Genomic DNA, 18425 nt, shown 5'->3' with positions numbered 1-18425 from the left:
AGAGTCATATGATTGGAAGGATTGTTTACACAACTTGCACTGTTGTGAATGGGAAATATGGAATTACTAGATTTCTTAAATCATCAGATTTCTTCATACTGAAAGGGTAGAAGAGATATTAAGTGGAATTAATAGATTAGACAGAAGGATTTTGAAATCAAACACATACTTTCTTTGACATGTTCCAATGACAGAATTATTCCAATGCCAACCCTTGTCTCCCCCTTCTCATCTTGCCCATGTGTAAGTGTAACCCTCTTCCAAATCTCAGTCATAAATCAAATTCATAGTATCTTCATCGTCAAGGATACCATAACTAATTAATGCCACTGTTCCATCAAGCCGCTTGCCTTTATATTCAAGATGGAAGACGGATTTCTCAGCGAAATTAGAACGACGAATCAGAGCTTGCAATGTGTAAACTGTATCATATCGGTCCACCTTTATGACCATTGATCGCCCAGTGCTGGGAGCCTCCACAGTTATGTCTACAAACCACTCTAGGTTTGGAGAGGTCTCCGTGAGATGAACAGTCTGTCTAGTGGAAATTGCATAATCCTGCAGCTTCCAATGATCATGCATCCAAGCTCCCAGCGTAGTCAGCTTCTGGCGCCTAGGAGCTATACCCACCCTTCTGTCAATCATACTTTTTAATTTTAAGACTTCATCGTCGCTTGGTATGTCAATGTATAACGCACCATTCTCTGTTTCAACGATGACCATGATGATCTCATGGTGAAGCTTCCTGTAAAGATACATCTCCTCTTCGTTATGTTCATCCTCCAGAATACCCAGATAAGATAGAACCTCCGTTTCTTCTGTTAGCAGTTCTCCTTTGTACACAAGGAGTTGATCATGGTAGGGTACATGATCCTGGAGATAAAACTTTACGTCTCTGACTGAGTTGCATCTCTGCATGATTCTGTATATATTACCGTAGTGCAGCACATTGATGACCACCATTGCCAAGTTATATCAAAGGCCAGAAGTGAAGCCTCAAATGGGGAAAAGGAGCTCAATGGCCGGAGTTCAGGGAAGTGACTGTAACTGGACCGAAAGGCAACTTATAAAGTGATTTTGTCACACTTATTGAGCATTAATGTACATAAAACTACCATGATAAGATTCCCTATTTCTCCGATCTCTGCGTGAGGTGTAGAGAGTGTGATTATCGGAGATGATAAAATGGAACAATGCAAGCAACGCATGATACAGAACAATGATATTAAGAAACCCAGTTAACCTTTTTTCTAATTAAAAAAAAAAAACGAGAAACCTGATTATCTTTTGTTGAAGGGAGAAATCCAATTATTAAAGATTATATATATATAGAAACAAACTAAAGATTTTAATTTTATTTAATTCAATTTGTGTTGCAACTATGTATACATTTTCGGATTTTCCTTCTATTAGACTCAAATGTGTAAATGGAGAAATCCAATTATTAATATGAGATAAACAAAAACAATGTTAAGATTTTAATTTTACTGATGATAAGATTTTAGTTCAATTACTAATTTGTGTAGCAACTATGTATACATTTTCGGATTTTCCTTCTATTAGATTCAAATGTGTAAATGGGATCAAATATCGACTATAGATTCAACTCCTTAAAATTTGGATACGGATTTACACTTCAATCCTATCCAGATCCAACCCGTTTTATTCCCTAGTAAAAAGAACAAGAAAATCTTAAGAAAATAGCAGAAAAAAGGTAAACTAAACCAAGGTTTTAAAAATCAGGCCAGACATGGAACTGTTCTGGGGATCGGTTCTCAGGTTGAATGGTCTGACCGTTTGGTTCGAACTTAAAAAAATTAAAAAAATTAAAAAAAAAATAAAAAACAACCAAAAACCATTATCTGGGTTGATTGGTCGACGATTCGACTGTTTGGGTCAGCGGATCATTGACCAAATCAACGATTTTGAGTAAAATGGAACCAATTACTTGACTGGTTCCTGGGTAAATTGGTCGGACTGCCAGGTCCAGTCCAGTTTTCAAAACCATGAACTAAACCATCATTAGTCATTCCTTTTAACATAAAATATAGGCTTTTTCCTTAATTTACCATTGTTCCAAGTTGGAAGTTTTATTATTAACCAGGTTTATCGAGTTTTAACACAAAAATATTTGACTAAGAATTCCATTTGAAGTTTTACTAATCGGCTAAGAAATGGCAACAACACCCTGTTTGTTGCTTGTGCTTGTCCATTGCCAATGCATTGCAATAGCTCTCTAAAAAGGCTTCGACTATTCTATTGACAAACGGGGTCTCATCCCATTATCAGATGCAATTCGTTCAAGGAAGGACTCTGAATCTGCAAATAATGTTTTCCTTGATGAAATACCACACTGATTCTCCTGTCGATTTTGCCAGTTCTACTACTTCTACCCATTTCGTCAATTACTATGTGGCCGTAAGAATTCATTGCTTCTGCCCCAATGTGGGATGAATTGGCCCTATAAAATCCAACCCCCAAGTCGGGGCACCCTCTTTATAGAAATCGTGAATCTTCCACAAGTGTTGGCCAATAAACCCCCAACCGGTGAATGCGCCGATGGAGCAAGTGGCTTGGTGTGCTTCTCTCAACACATCGGTTATGCTCTTAGCCCAATGCAACACAATAAAACGCCTCCCTTATCTCAGTAATATAGCTTACTGAGATAATCAGTCCCCGACGCCAATCATCCTCGCCCTTGATATCCTTACCATCACTGATGGAGGGTTGGCGCAACTTCCCTATTTGTACTACTGTCCCAAGGCGTCCATGTAGCACCATATGTGCTCCGCTGGGTTTTCACCTTTGCTAGTAATCCACTGGAATTGTGGGGGCCTTACACTTGTACGGATAAGCTATGAAGAATTGTCCCTCTGGCATCTGTCCTATTTTTTAGGTCAAGTTTGTAGGAAGTAGATTAGCCCTCTCCTCTCTGCTAGTCTCTATTTGCGTAACACATTGTTGTATGTATGTAATATTATTTATATTATATATCAAAATATATTTAAAATATTATTTATATTTTATTTATTTATTTTATTTTGGATAAATTTATTTTTCTTAAAAACAATATTGATTAAAAAAATTTGGGGATTCGAGTCCTCACGGGAACCGTCTCCATTCCCGCCAAGTATGCCCAAGTTGCACCCTTACAATTAAGCAAATTAAACCCAGTTTAGAAAGAATACAAATACAAATACAAATATGTGGGCAGAAAAACCTTGCGTTTTGTATTAATTTGTATGTATTTCTATACATATTTGTATTTGTATTTGTATTAAGGCTCAGTTTGAAAGGAGTACAAATATAAATATACAAAACCTTATATTTTGTATGTAGAGTGCAAAACCTTATATTTTATATATAGAATGCAAAACCTTATATTAAGGTTCAGTTTGGAAGAAGTACAAATACAAATACAAGAAAAAGCGTGCCTTAAAAGTTATAAATGCCTACACGTTTCTGAAATGGACTCAGGTGTGCATGGGGTCCCAACTTCCTATCAGGGGATTAGATCTTGGAAGAGTTCATCTCATTCCCTCTGTCATCATCTTTTGTGTTTTCTCAATGACAAACTATTCATTCAAAACACTGAATTCTATGATTGGAAGGTTGTATTGCAAAAATGGAAATAGAGTGCCCCCATGTCATTTAAACGAGTTCTGTTGCCACCCTCTTAAATCACGATTCCTGAATTCTGAAGAACATCCCAGGTTGAAATTAAAGTGGGTGATCCCAATTCCTAATGATTCGGTTTCTGTCTATTTTCCACACATGTTTACAGAACCTGGGTTTGCAGGAATTTCATAACTTCCAATTTCGCAGTATTTTAGTTGATTCTGAAGGAATTAAACTAAAGGGTATGCAGTTTCATCTAATAGTACCCAGGATTTATTACAAGAAATTGGACCCGTGCAACTACATTAGGGCAACTAGCCAAGACCTGAATTTTGTTGTCTTTCTTTCTCATTGCATTCTATGTCTTAGAAAAGAAAATTTGTGATCTTTTGGCTTGTTTTTTATTTCCCACTTCAGGTAGGAAGAGAAGAAATTCACAGTACTATCAGCTGGTTTCTCTCTGGGAAAAGAAAATCTATCCATTTCATAACAAAAGCATAGTCATCAATCATCATATTTCTTCTTACCGAAAGGATTGAAGATATAATAAGTGGAATTACTAAACTTGATTAGACAGAAGGATTTTGAAATCAAACACATACCATCTTTGAATTGTTCCAAGAACAGAATTATTCTAATACTAATATTAATACTAATACTAATAGCACTCATCTTGCCCATGTATAAGTGTAACCATCTTCCAAACCTCACTCATAAAGCAAATTTACAGTGTCCTCATTTTCAATACCATAACTAATTATGGTCTCTTTTCCAACAAGGCACTTGCCTTTATATTCAAGATGGAAGTCGGGTTTCTCAGCAAAGTCAGCACGACGAATCAGACCTTTCAATGTGTAAACTGTATCATATTGGTCCACCCTTATGATCATTGATTGCCCAGTGCTGGGAACCACCAGAACAATGTCTACAAACCACTCTGGGTTTGGAGGTTTCTCCCTGAGATGAACGGTTTGTCTAGTGGAAATCGCATAATCCTCCAGCTTGCAATGATCACGCATCCGAGCTCCCAGCGTAGTCAGCCTCTGGCGCCTTGGAGCTATACCCACCCTTTTGTCAATCGTATTTTTAAGTTTTAAGACTTCATTGTCGGTTGGTATGTCAATGTATAACACACCATCCTCCGTCTCAACGGTGAATTTGATGATCTCATTGCGAAGCTTCCTGTAAAGAAACATCTCCACTTCGCTATCTTCATCTATATCCAGATAAGATAGAACCTCCATTTCTTCTGTTAGCAGTTCAGGTTTGTACACAAGGAGCTGATCATGGCAGGGTACAAGATGCTGGAGAAAATACTTTACGTCTCTGATTGTTTCGCATCTCTGGTTGATTCTGTATATATTATGGTTGTACACCACATTGATGACCACCATTGCCGAGTTATATCAAAGACCAGAGTTGAAGCCTCAACTGGGGAAAATATGACTAAGGAGGTCAGTGGCTGGAGTTCAGGGAAGTGGCTGTAACTGGACTGAGAGAAAACTTATAAAGTGATTTTGTCACACTTATTGAGCGTTAATGTACATAAAACTACCATGATAAGATTCCCTATTTCTCCAATCTCTGCGTTAGGAGGTGTAGAGAGTGTGATTATCAGAGATGATAAAATGTTACAATGGAAGCAACGCACGATACAGAACAAAGATGTTAACACGCCCAATTAATTATCTTTTTCTAATTAAAAAAAAGAGAAGCCTGATTATCTTTTGTTGAATGGAGAAATCCAATTATTAATATGAGATAAATAGAAACAAACTTATGATTTTAATTTTATTGATGATAAGATTTTAATTCGATTACTAATTTGTGTTGCAACCATGTATACATTTTCGGATTTTCCACTCAAATGTGTAAATGGGATCAAATATGGACTATAGATCCAATTCCTTAAAATCTGACTAGGACCCGAAACCGGACCTCAATCTATTGCTTTTATTAGATTTGGATACGGATTTACTTCGATCCGATCCAGATCCAACCCCTTTTACTCCCTAGTAAAAGGAATAAGAAAATCTTAATAAAATAGCAGAGAAAGGTAAACTAAACCAAGGTTTTAAAAATCGGACCGGACACAGAACCGTTTTGGGACCAATTCCTAAGTTGAATGGTTTGACCATCTGGTTCAATCGGATGGTCCATTCTGACTTAAAAAATAAAATAAAAAACAGACAAAAACCATTATGTGGGTTGATGGGATGATAGTTTGACGGCTTGAGTCAGCGGGTCGTTGACCAAATCAATGGTTTTGGGCCAAAAATCGGTTTGAGGGTTGTGGCTACCTAGCCTAGAAGGGGATCTTGGTGTCGCTGGAATGTACATATGGTTTTGGATTTCTGATTTGACGTGAAATGAGGTTCAAGATCAAAATGACTCCAATCAAATGATCAAAATCGGTTTCGGCTTTGGGTTTTAAGATGGAGTAAACGATATCGGATTTGGGTGATCTTGGTGTCGTCGGATTTGGATTCTTAGGCTCTACATACCTATGGTCTCGGATTTTTGATTTGATGTGAGATAAGGTTAGGATCAAAATGGTCCCAATCGGATGATTAGAATCAGTTCCAACTTTGGGTCTTAAGATGGAGGGGTAAATAGTGTCAGAGCTTGGTGATCTTAGTGTTGTCAAATTCATATTTTTGGTCTCTATGTACCTATGGTCTTAGATCTTTGAGGCCCTAACTTTTGTAAAATTTTAAAAATGCCCTAAGTCAGCTGAGAGATTAGCTGAAACATGGTTGAAGCTCGAAGTGTTGTAGTATGATTGAAGAGTGCAAAAATGGGGTGTGTACAAATTGCCCCTCTTTGTTGGAGGATGATGATCTGAACAATAGAGCTTGAGGAGAGAACTCATTTTTGCATAGAAATGTGATGGAATGACACTCTTAGTTCAAAAGAATGCTGTTTGAAAAACTTTTTCATGACAAAAGTATTGGTTGATTGAAAGATGTTGATTGTTTTGACTTGAAATGATTCCCATGGAATCTCCTCCTATAGTATGCTCCCATAGCTATCTAGCACTTGTTCGACTATTAATAGAAGGATTGTCATATGCAAGCCAATCCTTGGATCTTTTCAAAGGGGATTTTGAAATAAAATCTCTCACCCACAATGTTTGTGTGGCTATCTAGGACTATACCCATCCTTGCAATAGAGGAATTGCGTGGAATTTATCATTGGCCAATTCCTTGAGATTTATTTTGGGATGCATGATTACATCCCATAATGGATGTAATGCAATGATTGTGATAATGCTGAAGTGAAGATGAGATGGTGCAATTCTAACGAAAAGGTGCATGATTTGCAATGTAAGAGATGAAGTAGTTAATGATTGCATACCTTGTGCTTACCTTGGTTGAAGTTCGATGATTGGTATTGATGTCATTAATTGTAGTTGATCTGCCTTGGAAATGTATGATGGGGTAGATGGCGGTGATGGACTACATGAGATGCCAAGAACACATGTTGCACACAAAGAATTGATCTAAAACTATTGACTTAGGATCTTACCACTTCCTCAAGATATAAATGTCACCAATTCTATCTAAGTCTAGGCCTTGTCACAAGATTAGCTATTCATGATGATCTCTTTGATTTTGTATCATGTAGCAAAGCTCAACATAAGTCACACCCTTAGATTGAGGTTCTTTCATCCGCAACTATATGTAGCTTGTATCATTTATCCTTTGTAAGCTCATCTTGAAGGGATACTAACTTCATTTCTCATGCCATTTATTTTTTATGCCTTATCTTTTGCCTAGATGCCCTTTTAGGTTTTCATTTAGTAGGTTTATTTCTCCATTTTTTTTCTTCTTCTTTTTGTTTTTTATGTTTTGTGCCCTATCTTTTGTTTGAATTTCCCATTCGGGTTTTCAACTTAACGGGCTATGGAGATCCCCTTCCTTCGGAATGACTACATCTAGAATAAGGGTCTAGACTACATACGTACCCAATGTGGGATTAAGCCAACATAGTTCTTGGGATAGTTTGATGAGATTCGGAGATGACTTTGTTTGAGATAAAATGTGGCTTGGCATTTAGGTTAGAAAAGGAAGGGATAAAAATGCTAAAAAACAAAGGATATAAAGTTGCTTTGATGGTTTGTCGGTTTATGAAGAGGACAATGGGGTGTAATTGTTTAGGACTCACATTCTTGTTGATAATTGTAGGGCCTTTTTTTTTTTTTTTGAATAAGGGGTTTCTCAAAGTTATACCACCTATCTTCTTTGACTTGAGGCTTTTGTTGCCCAAGGATCTGAGGAAAATGTTTCCTTATGATGAAATGTGGCACAAGGCTTGGGTGAATAAAGGAAGGGATAAAATGCTCAAATTGAGAGTGACACTTAGGGGCCTTTTAAGGGGTTATGAGTGCATTGTATGACCTCACTTGAGTGATTGGATAGTTGGGGTCATGATGGATTGCAACTTTGACTTAGTTTCTACTTGTATTTTTCTTTTATTTCTTTGAATTTTTTGCTTGTATTTTTTTCCTTTTTTATGCTTCTCTTTAAAATAAGGTTAAGACTTAGAACTTATTTTTTTCATGACCATGTTGCCCCTAGTTTGGATGGAGGTGGGTGAGTATTCCTCAAAAGGACTTTAGGGAAGGTGAAAGGGGTATAAAAAGGAAAAGATTTTTGGATTTTTTTTGGGTTTTTATTTTTTTTGAAAATTTTTGATGTTTTAGAAAAGAAAGGTTAGGTCCAAAGTGGCTTACAAGGGATTAATATGTGATCATGAGTGACTCCGAGTAAGTGTTAGGCTAAAGATGGCCTCCCATTTTGTGGATCCCTCAAGCCTTTCTTTGCCCCTTGCCTAAGACATAGGTGCTTAAATTAGAGAATCCTTGTATCACTTGAATTTCTTTTGGATTTTTTTCCATGCTGCTTAAAGAGATTGAGAAGGTGATCTATTCACTTAGGAAAAAGGTTTAGGCGTCATATTTTACGGTTCATTAAGGAAGGGCTAATGTCCATCATGGGTTGCAAGTGGTGAATGTGTAAACATAGGTGGCTCAGTGGGAGTAATAATCGACCAAAGGTGGCTTCTCTTTTAGTGAACTTTAATAAACTACTTTGCCTCTAGTATTAAATGAGTTGGGAAGGGATGGAAATGATATCTTTTATTTTTTTTTATTTTTTAATTTTTAATTTTTTCTTATTTTTTCATTTTTTTCTAGGCACTTTGAGCTTAAGACTTGCTGCAAATGACTCGATTGAGATGTCATACTGAGGAATTGCACAGAAAGTTGATAGGTTGACTTGTCATGTTGAGGATCTCACGATGTTGTGATTGGAATGCTGATCTATCATGCTGATAGGATGTTTTGTCATGTTGCCATGTTGAGAAATTTGATGGCTTGCCATGATGTGGACTAGACTGATGATTGATTATATGCCAAGTGTTTATCAAACGTTGAATGTGCTGATGATTGGTGATTTTGTCATGATGCAAACCAAGGTGCCTTGCCATGTTGGGAAATAATTTGATGACTTGTGATAATATAGATTAGAATAATGATTGATGACTTGTTGTGTTGAATGTTGATCTGATGATGACTGGATTGATGATCGATGACTGTCATGTTATTTTGTTTTTAAGGTTTTTGTTCTATTTTTTTTATTTTGAAAAATTTTGATTTTTTTTTTTGTATTATAAAACCTTTTGGAAGCACTAGTGGTAGAAGCTAGTCGCTAGAAGCAAACTTCTGGGCCGAGAAGGAGTGAAGAAAACATAATGATTGGTACCCTATTGAAAAAACATGAGCGCACTAGCACGATAAAGCTTTTCAGTCGCATCTTGTTGGCCGCACTAACGTGCAGTGGCTTGAGAGCAAGGCATGAAAGCATGCAAAGAAAGCCCCTACCTTGGTTGGGCGCTAGCATGCCCTGTAGTTTTCTCGCTTTTTTTTTTGTTTTTTAAGAGGGAAACTAATGGTAAGAAAAAAATATCTCCTTTCAGAAAATGGTAACCACCTAGTTTGAAGATTAAGATGAAGAATTCCCTTGGGGGATGCTTGAGGAAATTCAACCACTTTAAATCAAGAAATGAGTCTCTAGAGTTGAAGATATCTATACTTAGAGGAATAACTAACTCATTACACTCAATGAGGGATCCAAGTTGACTACTGCATAATAGATAAAGAAAAATAGTGAAGAAATGCAAAAACAATATGAATATGAAAGTTGTTGACTATGCCTCATAAAGGGATGAAAGTAAAGATAAGAAACAACCACCAGAAAAATGAGATCATGCATGAGTTTGCATTATGCTTGATTGGCAATGATGATGTATTTGTATTTGATGATTCTAATCCGGTTGGATCTTGATCTTTTTTTATTGATAGTATTTTCATGTTGCAAAAAGTGTGAAGGCTCCAAGTTTGGGCCTAAGTTAGTAATGGCTCTTTGGGTGTACCGCTTCATGTTTGTGTAAAGGGAGTCTCACTTGAAGTTTTGATGTAGATGAAAGCTATGTAGCCTTGGATTTGGGCCTATGGTAGAGATAGACATGGTAGGTCTAATGAATCAATTTCTTGTGAAAAATTGTAAGGCCTTAGACTTGCGTTGAAGTCAAATGTGGGATGGTGACTAACCCATTGTGGATCAGTTGAACCAAGTGATTGTGAGAAATTATGAGGCCCTTCCTTGGCTTAGGCCAAAGGCAAATGTGGTCTTAAGGTTAGCCTGTGGTGCATCAGTGTCTAGATTACCCATAATTAGGTCAAGAAGTAGGCAACCTTGCTCTGGTATTTGTAAAGAGTTTAGAGGCCTTAGACTTGGCCCTTGATCAAAGATGGACTTAGGAGTCATCCATGGTGAGTCAGGAGGATTGAGAGGCACACATTGTTGGTGATCCAAGAGTTCTACATTGATGTCCAAGTTAATGACAAGATTTGAATGAGTCCAGCCTAGGAGAAGCTTGATCTGCTTAATTTATTATAGGAGATCCATGGTCATTTCTTCTACATTTGAGTCATAGGGCTTGAGATTGGATTGATCCAAGCCTTGGTTAGCTCGTTCTACATCCTGATGGGTACCATGTTGTATCTCTAGACTTGAGTTGAAAGTTACCCTTAAGTTAGGCCGATTAAGGTCATGGTTAACCTACTCTTAATGTTGCTTGCCTTCAGGTTCTATGCCAATGATGGCGTCCACATCAACCTAGTTTATGTCTTGTTTGAAAATCCTTGTGCTATGCCAGATTTTTAATTCAATGATGGGGTTGGGCTCTAAATTTATTTGTTGAGGATCTTGTTTTACCTACCATGTGTCATGCCAATATTCAGTGTATATGTTTAAGATAGGCTCTAAGTCACCTTGTTTAGGCCCTAGCTTTTCCTGCCATACACCATGTTAGCTTTTTGATTCAATGATAGGGTCTTGATTGACCTGGCTTAAGTTTATCTAGTCTTTTGATTCAAATTTAGAGGTGGATTGCTAAGATTTCAAAGTAGAAATTTGCCCTTGGTCTAGATCTACACTTGGGTCTTCTTGCCATTGGTTTATGTGAATTATTTGAATTGAAGCAATAGAACCTTATTCTAATTCTAGTTGGTAAATTTGCACACCGTTCTCTTCATTTTCAACAAGTTCATTGTTGTGTATATGCTTTATAGGCTTAATGAACTGAGTTAGATCAAAGGGCAGATCTTCTTCAATCTTCTTTTGCATTACAATGATAATGTGCATTACCATTTTGGAGGATTCCTTTATTGACCTCTGAATTGGCTTGATGAGTTGGATCGGATCAAAAGCCTCATCTTTCTTGGCTTTTGATACAACTTCTACTAATTGGATGGACTTTATATACTTGGTAGGATCAAATGGATGGATCTTTTGTTGCATGGTGTTGACCTGATGACTTGGTAGAGCTTATTTATCTTTTGTTGGGCCTTAAGAATCAATTGGATGTTGATCTTCTAGAGCTTGGATAAATTGATTCTCATAGATTGCTTGTTAAGTGATGGAGCGCGATCCGACTAGTCTTAGCTGTCCGCTGCCTTGCTTCTGAACAGGGTAGCAGGGAACCTGAAATGGAAGAGATGGGAAAGCTCTGGGGGGAACCCGGTGTAGAGGCTTCGAAGCTCAAGTTAGAATCCTTCAAAAGCAAGGAAATACCAGATAGCGCAAAGTTTGCATACCTCCGTTGTCGGGGGGCAGGGGGCTCTTATAGTCACTTCGTGTACTCGTCTCGAGGCCCTTGTCAGATCGGGTATGATTACCCTTGCGCTTGTCAACTCGGCCGTCGTCCCTTCTGCTGAGACAGAACCGTCACTGCCTAACCGTCTAACTGGAGATGGCGGCGTCAGTGGCGGTGGAAGGTGGCTGTTTAGAGTGTTGCTGCCAAACGTCGGATCCAAGTCAGTCAGGCGTGGCGCCCTCGGGCATGGACCTCCCTAGTGTCAGGCATGGTACGACTTGTTTGGCTTTGGTGCCCAGAAGATGATGCGAAGTGCTGAGCGAGGCGGTCTTGAGCTCGGAGGTATCCCGAGCTGTTACAAGGTGGGTCAGTTCGGCGAAGTGTATCCCGAGCTGTTACAAGGTGGGTCAGTTCGGCGAAGTGTATCCCAAGCTGTTACAAAGTGGGTTAGTTCGGCGAAGTGTATCCCGAGCTATTACAAGGTGGGTCAGTTCGGCGAAGTGTGCCCTTGTTCCCGCCTAGGCTTGGTCCCCTTTTGCCGAGCTGTCGTTTCTGCCACGTGTCTCATAATAAAGAGGTTGGGCCAAATCTTCCTTCATCAATTGCCCCCCACTCCTTGCGCCGAGGGTCTTGCCATGGTGCGGGGAGTTTTCACGAGGTAGCTGGTGGATTTGTCCCGTCCTTCAAACCTTCACTGTATGAGACGCTTTTGCTAGGTTTTTTTCAGTTTTTGAGAAGGCTGGAAACGTGCTTACTCAAGAACGCTGGTGGTTGTGACCGTGCATTTTAAATTTCAAACCAACTCGCGCCGCTAGGACGTGACAGCGGGTCATTTCAAAAAGGCACACCACTGCTGTACGTGCGCAGTTGACTGTCAGGGAGACGTGCGGCACGTCAGTTTCGAAAAGACGCGTGTCGAAGCGACGTCGGTTTCAAAAAGACGTGCTGACGTTTCACTTTTTTCGGAAAGACGTGCGCCAATCACGTCTCGACAATAAGGGTTGTGCGGTCGGTAAGAACGTGGGCCGTCGGGTCATCTTCAGTCTGCACGATCGATTCTTGGTTACTGTAGCTATAAATAGTGGGGGACCCCAGTTGGTTTGTCACTTCTGCGGTGTCTACTGAGTTCGCGTCCAACCTTTCAACTTGCATCCAAGTCTTTTCCAGCTCGCGTCAAGGCTGGTTATACAGTCTTCACGGTTCTTTGGCTTGTTCTTCAAACTTTCCGGTGAGTACTTTCTTGAATTTATCTTTTCCCCAATGTCTAGCTTTGATAGCTTAGACGATTCTTCGAGTAGGGCCGACGTAGGTTCCACCAACCGAGCCGTGTCCCCAGACTGCCTCAGTGATCCTGAGGTGGAGCCTGAAGACTATGAACTAGTGGGCCGAGTCGCTTTGGGCAGTTTGGCGTATACCTCCCGCCGAGGTCGGCTGCTAGACAGGTTTGGTCCTTCGACCATGACGCCTGAGGGGCTTCAATCCATACTTCTGTCCTACAATCTTCCTGGGGGGTACACATATTTCATTCCTTCGGGTAGCTTTCCTTGGGAACACGGTTCCGACGAGATCGTGATTTTTCGAGAGCAGCTCGCTGCAGGGTTGCGACTTCCTTTCCATCCCCTCCTCATCGAAGTCATAAACCACTTCGGTGTCACCATTGGCTAGCTTCATCCGAACTCTATTCGGAACCTGGTGGGGACAATATCCCTTTTTTGCGAGCAAAACTTCCCCTTGGACTTAGAGATATTCTCCTCTATCTTGATGCTCAAGAGACAGGCGGGTCCTCTTCCTGGGGGGAGACGGGCGTATTACCTTACTCCTCGCCAGGGTTTTAAGCTTTTGCACGATCTTCCTAACAAGGTCCCGGCGTGGAAGCGGGACTACTTCGGCGTGCGAAGTGCACAAGGATGGCCCTTTCTGTTTTCGGCTTCAGTCTCTCTTCGAGCTTTCATTTCATTTCCTTTGACAAACCTATCAACTTTTCTTTTCTTCTCTTCCGCTCAGAGAGATACAGAGATATCCTGGAAAAGCAGACAGCAAGGAAATCAACAGGAGGAAGGCTCCCTGTAAGCAGCTGGCAACCAAGGCAGCTAGCAAGTCATCAGCTTTTGTGTTTTCTCAATGACAAACTATTCATTCAATACACTGAGTCATATGGTTGGAAAGGTTGTTTACACAACTTGCAGTGTTAGAGGTGATCGAGAGCGACTCTCTCAAATGGCAAACATGGAAATATAGTGCCTCCTTGTCATCTGAACTAGTTCTGTTGCTACCCTCTTAAATCATGATTCCTGAATCCTGAAGAACATCCCAGGTTGAAATTAAAGTAGGTGATCCCAATTCCCAGCGATTGGGTTCCTTTCCATGTTCCACACATGCTTACAGAACCTGGGTTTTGCAGGAATTTCGTGACTTCCAGTTTTAATTTGCAGTATTTTAGTTGATTCTGCAGGAATAAAACTGAAGTTAAAGGGTATACAATTTCATCTAAGAGTAGCCAAGATTTGTGACAATAAAGAAACTGGACCCAACTACATTAGGGTAACCAAGAAAATCACAAAGTGGCCTGAATTTTGTTGTCTTTCTTTCTCATTGCATTGATGCCTTAGAAAAGAAAATTTGTGACCTTTTGACTTGTTTTGTTTCCCACTTCAGGAGGTAAGGAGAGAAGAAACTCACACAATCAGCTAGTTTCTCTCTTGAAAAACAGAAAATCTAACAATTTCTTCTACTTACTGAAGGGATTGAAGATATTAGACAGAAGGATTTTGAAATCAAACGCATACTATCTTCACTTTTTGTCATACTCAAATCATACTAAGTGTAACCATCTTCCAAATCTCAGTCATAAATCAAATTTACAGTATCCTCATCTTCAATAATACCATAACTTATTAAGGCCACTGTTCCATCAAGCCGCTTGCCTTTATATTCAAGATGGAAGTCAGGTTTCTCAGCAAAGTCAGCACGACGAATCAGACCTTTCAATGTGTAAACTGTATCATATCGGTCCACCTTAATGACCATTGATTGCCCAGTGCTGGGAACCTCCACATCAATGGCTACAAACCACTCTGGGTTTGGAGGTTTCTCCCTGAGTTGAACGGTTTGTCTAGTGGCAATTGCATAATCCTCCAGCTTCCATTGCTCATACATCCGAACTCCCAGCGTAGTCAGATTCTGGCGCCTTGGAGTTATACCCACCCTCCTGTCAATCGTATTTTTCAGTTTTAAGACTTCATCGTCGCTTGGTATGTCGATGTATAACACACCATCCTCTGTTTCAACGATGACTGTGATGATCTCATGGCGAAGCCTCCTGTAAAGATACATCTCTACTTCATAATCTTCATCCTCCAGAATACCCAGATCAGATAGAGCCTCCTCATTTGTTAGCAGTTCTCCTTTGTAAACAAGGAGTTGATCGTGGTAGGATACATGATCCTGGAGGTGATACTTTACGTCTCTGACTGATTTGCATCTCTGCTTGATTCTGTATATGTTATCGTTGTGCATCACATTGATGACTACCATTGCCGAGTTATGTCAAAGACCAGAAGTGAAGCCTGAAATGGGGAAAAGGATCTCAATGGCCGGAGTTCAGGGATGTGGCTGTAACTGGATTGAAAGACTGAAAGACAAAGGAATTTGGAGTGAAAATCGATCACAGAAAATGGTGATTCGGTTGATGATGTATTTATATTGGTATTGGTAGATAAGTTACAACAAATTAATCTCAGAGATTTACTATTGTTGGTTAGCTGATATACAAGTTTAAGCTGTACATGTTAATCCAGTTAGTTACGCGGGCGCCTTGGACTGAGCTGGATTGGGCGTGGGCCCATTATCTTCAACACCACCATGCAACTTGATGGTGGGTGAAACTACTCAAAGCTTGGAACGGAGGAAGGAAAACCAAGGACCGCCAAGAGGTTTTGTGGTTCAAAGTATGAGAAACACAAGTGTTTCGAAAATAATTTTAAGGGAAGTATCACACCTTGGATATGCATGTGTATTGGAGAAAAATTACTATGCACAAAGATACATATGGAAACACTATAAATACTTAAATAAAACATAAAAGTCTGTCATTAACACTAAATATAAAACCTCAATGAAGTGTATATATATAGAAGGAAGTTTTAGTAATTTTCTCTTTTTTTATTTTTTTAATTTTATGTCATTTTTTAAACAACCAATGATATACTCCCCTTCCCCATAAAAAGTTACCTAAAACCTGTCTCTCTCTCCCCCCACACACACTTCCCTCTCCTAAAATTTCTCCTAAACTACCTCCCCCACTATCTCCTACTTTCTCCTAAATTATCTCTAATTTCTATTTATCCTCTCCCCCACTTTTTGTCTACAAAGAAAGTTTGATTTAAAAAAAAGAATTATTTAAATATTCAATAAAAGTATATAATAGCTTTAAAATAATTATTAATAACATAAAAATAATTCTAATAGATTTAATAATATTCCTATTATTATTAATTTTATCTATCTATCTATCTATATATTAAAAACAACATGTGTCTCCTTTGAGAGAAGCTATTTATCTATTTTCTCATTTTTCTCATTTTTTATCTTTTTAATTCCATGTCATTTTTGAAACAACCAATGAGAAGCACTTTCTCAATAACCTAAATAACATCTTCTCCTAAAATTAATCCTAAACTACCTCCTCCAATTTCTCCAAAATTATCTCTAATTCTTATTTATCTTCAAAATTTCTCTAGTTCCTATTTATCTCCAAAATTATATCTAATTTAGTAAAGAGTTTTTCTCCTAAATTATCTTTAATTCCTATTTATCCTCTCCCCTACTTTTTATCTATATCTATCTAAAGAAAGTTTGGATTAAAAAATTAAGAATTATTTAAATATTCTAACAAAATTATAAAATAACTTTAAAATATTTATTAAAAACACAAAAAATAATTTTATACTTTTACAAAATATATCACCAAATTATGTAATAACAATTTAAATTATGGTTTTCTAAATTATCAATTTAAATATTTAATAATATGTAATAGATTTAAATAAATAAAATTCAAATAACAAAAAAATTTAAATATTTTTTAGATTATTTAAATATTTAAATAACTAAATATTTATCATAACTAGATTTTAAATAGTTAAAATAACGAAATTATGTAAAAAATTTAAAAAATGTCTTCAAAGTACAAAAATATTTATAACATAATAGTTAAATTAATAATAATTTAATATATTACAAATTTAATAATGAAATTATGTAATCATATTATAAATTATGATTTTATGGATAATTAAATTCAATAAACAAATAATATTTTAAAATTTAAATATTTTAAATATTATATAAATATTTAAATAACTAAATATTTTAAATAACAAAATATTTACCATAACTAGATTTTAAATAGTTAAAATAAATAAATTATGTAATAAATTTAAAAAAATATAAAATGTAGAAAAATAAATATAACATAATATTTAAATTAATAATAATTTAATACTTTTACATAATATTGTAAATAATTAATTTCACTTATATCAAGTAATAATTTGAGAAAATAACTTTCAAAAAAAAATAATATCTATTAATAATAATTTGAAACTCTTAAACTATATTTATTATATAATTATATATACTAAAATTAAGATTTATTGTCTTTTGTGAAAAATGTATTTTCAATAAGCATGTATAAATTTACTTTGTTTAGTTAATTAATAGAAAATTTTCAATGAGATTAAATTACTATTGTTGAAATTTTTAAATTTAATTTATTGTACTTATTGTATTTATTGTGTTTATGTTATAAGTTATTGATTAATATTTAGTAGAGATTAAACTATTATTTGAGATTATATCATTTATTGACTAAGTGAATATATTTTTAGTACTTATTGTATTTTTGTAATTATTGTAGATTTAATTATATATATTTTCAATAATTGTGTATTTTTGCTATAAAATTTCAATAATAATTGGAGATTAAACTATTGTTATTTATTGAAGATAAGAATATTAATTTATCAGAAAATATGAGTGTTCATGAGTTGGTTCAGTGCGGTCGTAGGTTATTTGGTCAACCAAATCGACCTGGTCAGGTTAGGGACTTAGTTAGCTTAAACCGACTAACTTTTTGTGAAAACCGACCCACTCAAGTTATATTGGTTTGGGTCAATTTTTTGGTTTGGTTAGTTTGTTCAAAAGATTTAAACTTAAAAAATTAATTTAATTTTAAAAATTACAATATGATTATTAAATAATAAATTTAAAAATTAGATTTATGATATAAAACATTTTAGACTAAGAAACATGGGAAAATTCCTACTTTTTCATATTAACAATTATATTTAAAATATAAAATATTAATATATATCCATGGTTAGGTCATTCGATTTTGGTTGGTTTACAAATGCCTAAAGTGGAACTGATCCAACTTGGTCGAATTGGGAAATTTTTGAACCAAAACCAACCTAAAATACTAGAAAACTGACTAACTCGGGTTGAGTTAATTGGGTTGGTTTCATCAAACCAGATGGTTAGACAGAAAAAATTGGGAACCGGACACTATTTCACCTCAAAATCGCTTTTTGTGCAAAAACTGTTTATTTGGTTATTTGGTTAGCGAATTGCTAACCTGGGCGGTTAAA

At 36.9% G+C, this 18425-nt stretch overlaps 3 protein-coding genes across 3 annotated transcripts; all 3 read right to left on the bottom strand.

Moving 5' to 3' along the window:
• Positions 1-267: 267 nt before the first annotated feature.
• LOC148872595 (ubiquitin-like domain-containing protein) lies at positions 268-963 on the bottom strand. The gene has a single exon (XM_088970146.1). The coding sequence runs from the start codon at positions 961-963 to the stop codon at positions 268-270; it is 696 nt and encodes a 231-aa protein (XP_088826272.1).
• Positions 964-4325: 3362 nt separating this feature from the next.
• Positions 4326-5012, bottom strand: LOC148872594 (ubiquitin-like domain-containing protein). The gene has a single exon (XM_088970145.1). The coding sequence runs from the start codon at positions 5010-5012 to the stop codon at positions 4326-4328; it is 687 nt and encodes a 228-aa protein (XP_088826271.1).
• A 9607-nt stretch (positions 5013-14619) lies between these two features.
• On the bottom strand, positions 14620-15312 carry LOC148872593 (ubiquitin-like domain-containing protein). The gene has a single exon (XM_088970144.1). It carries the CDS (start codon positions 15310-15312, stop codon positions 14620-14622), a length of 693 nt encoding a protein of 230 aa, XP_088826270.1.
• Positions 15313-18425: the final 3113 nt, after the last annotated feature.

The sequence above is a fragment of the Nelumbo lutea genome, chromosome 2, assembly GCF_056320005.1.
Source record: "Nelumbo lutea isolate HS-2025 chromosome 2, American lotus-T2T, whole genome shotgun sequence".
In the NCBI taxonomy this organism is placed as follows: Eukaryota; Viridiplantae; Streptophyta; class Magnoliopsida; order Proteales; family Nelumbonaceae; genus Nelumbo; species Nelumbo lutea.
The sequence above is the reverse complement of the archived record's forward strand: the minus strand, read 5'-3'. Positions and strand labels throughout refer to the sequence as shown.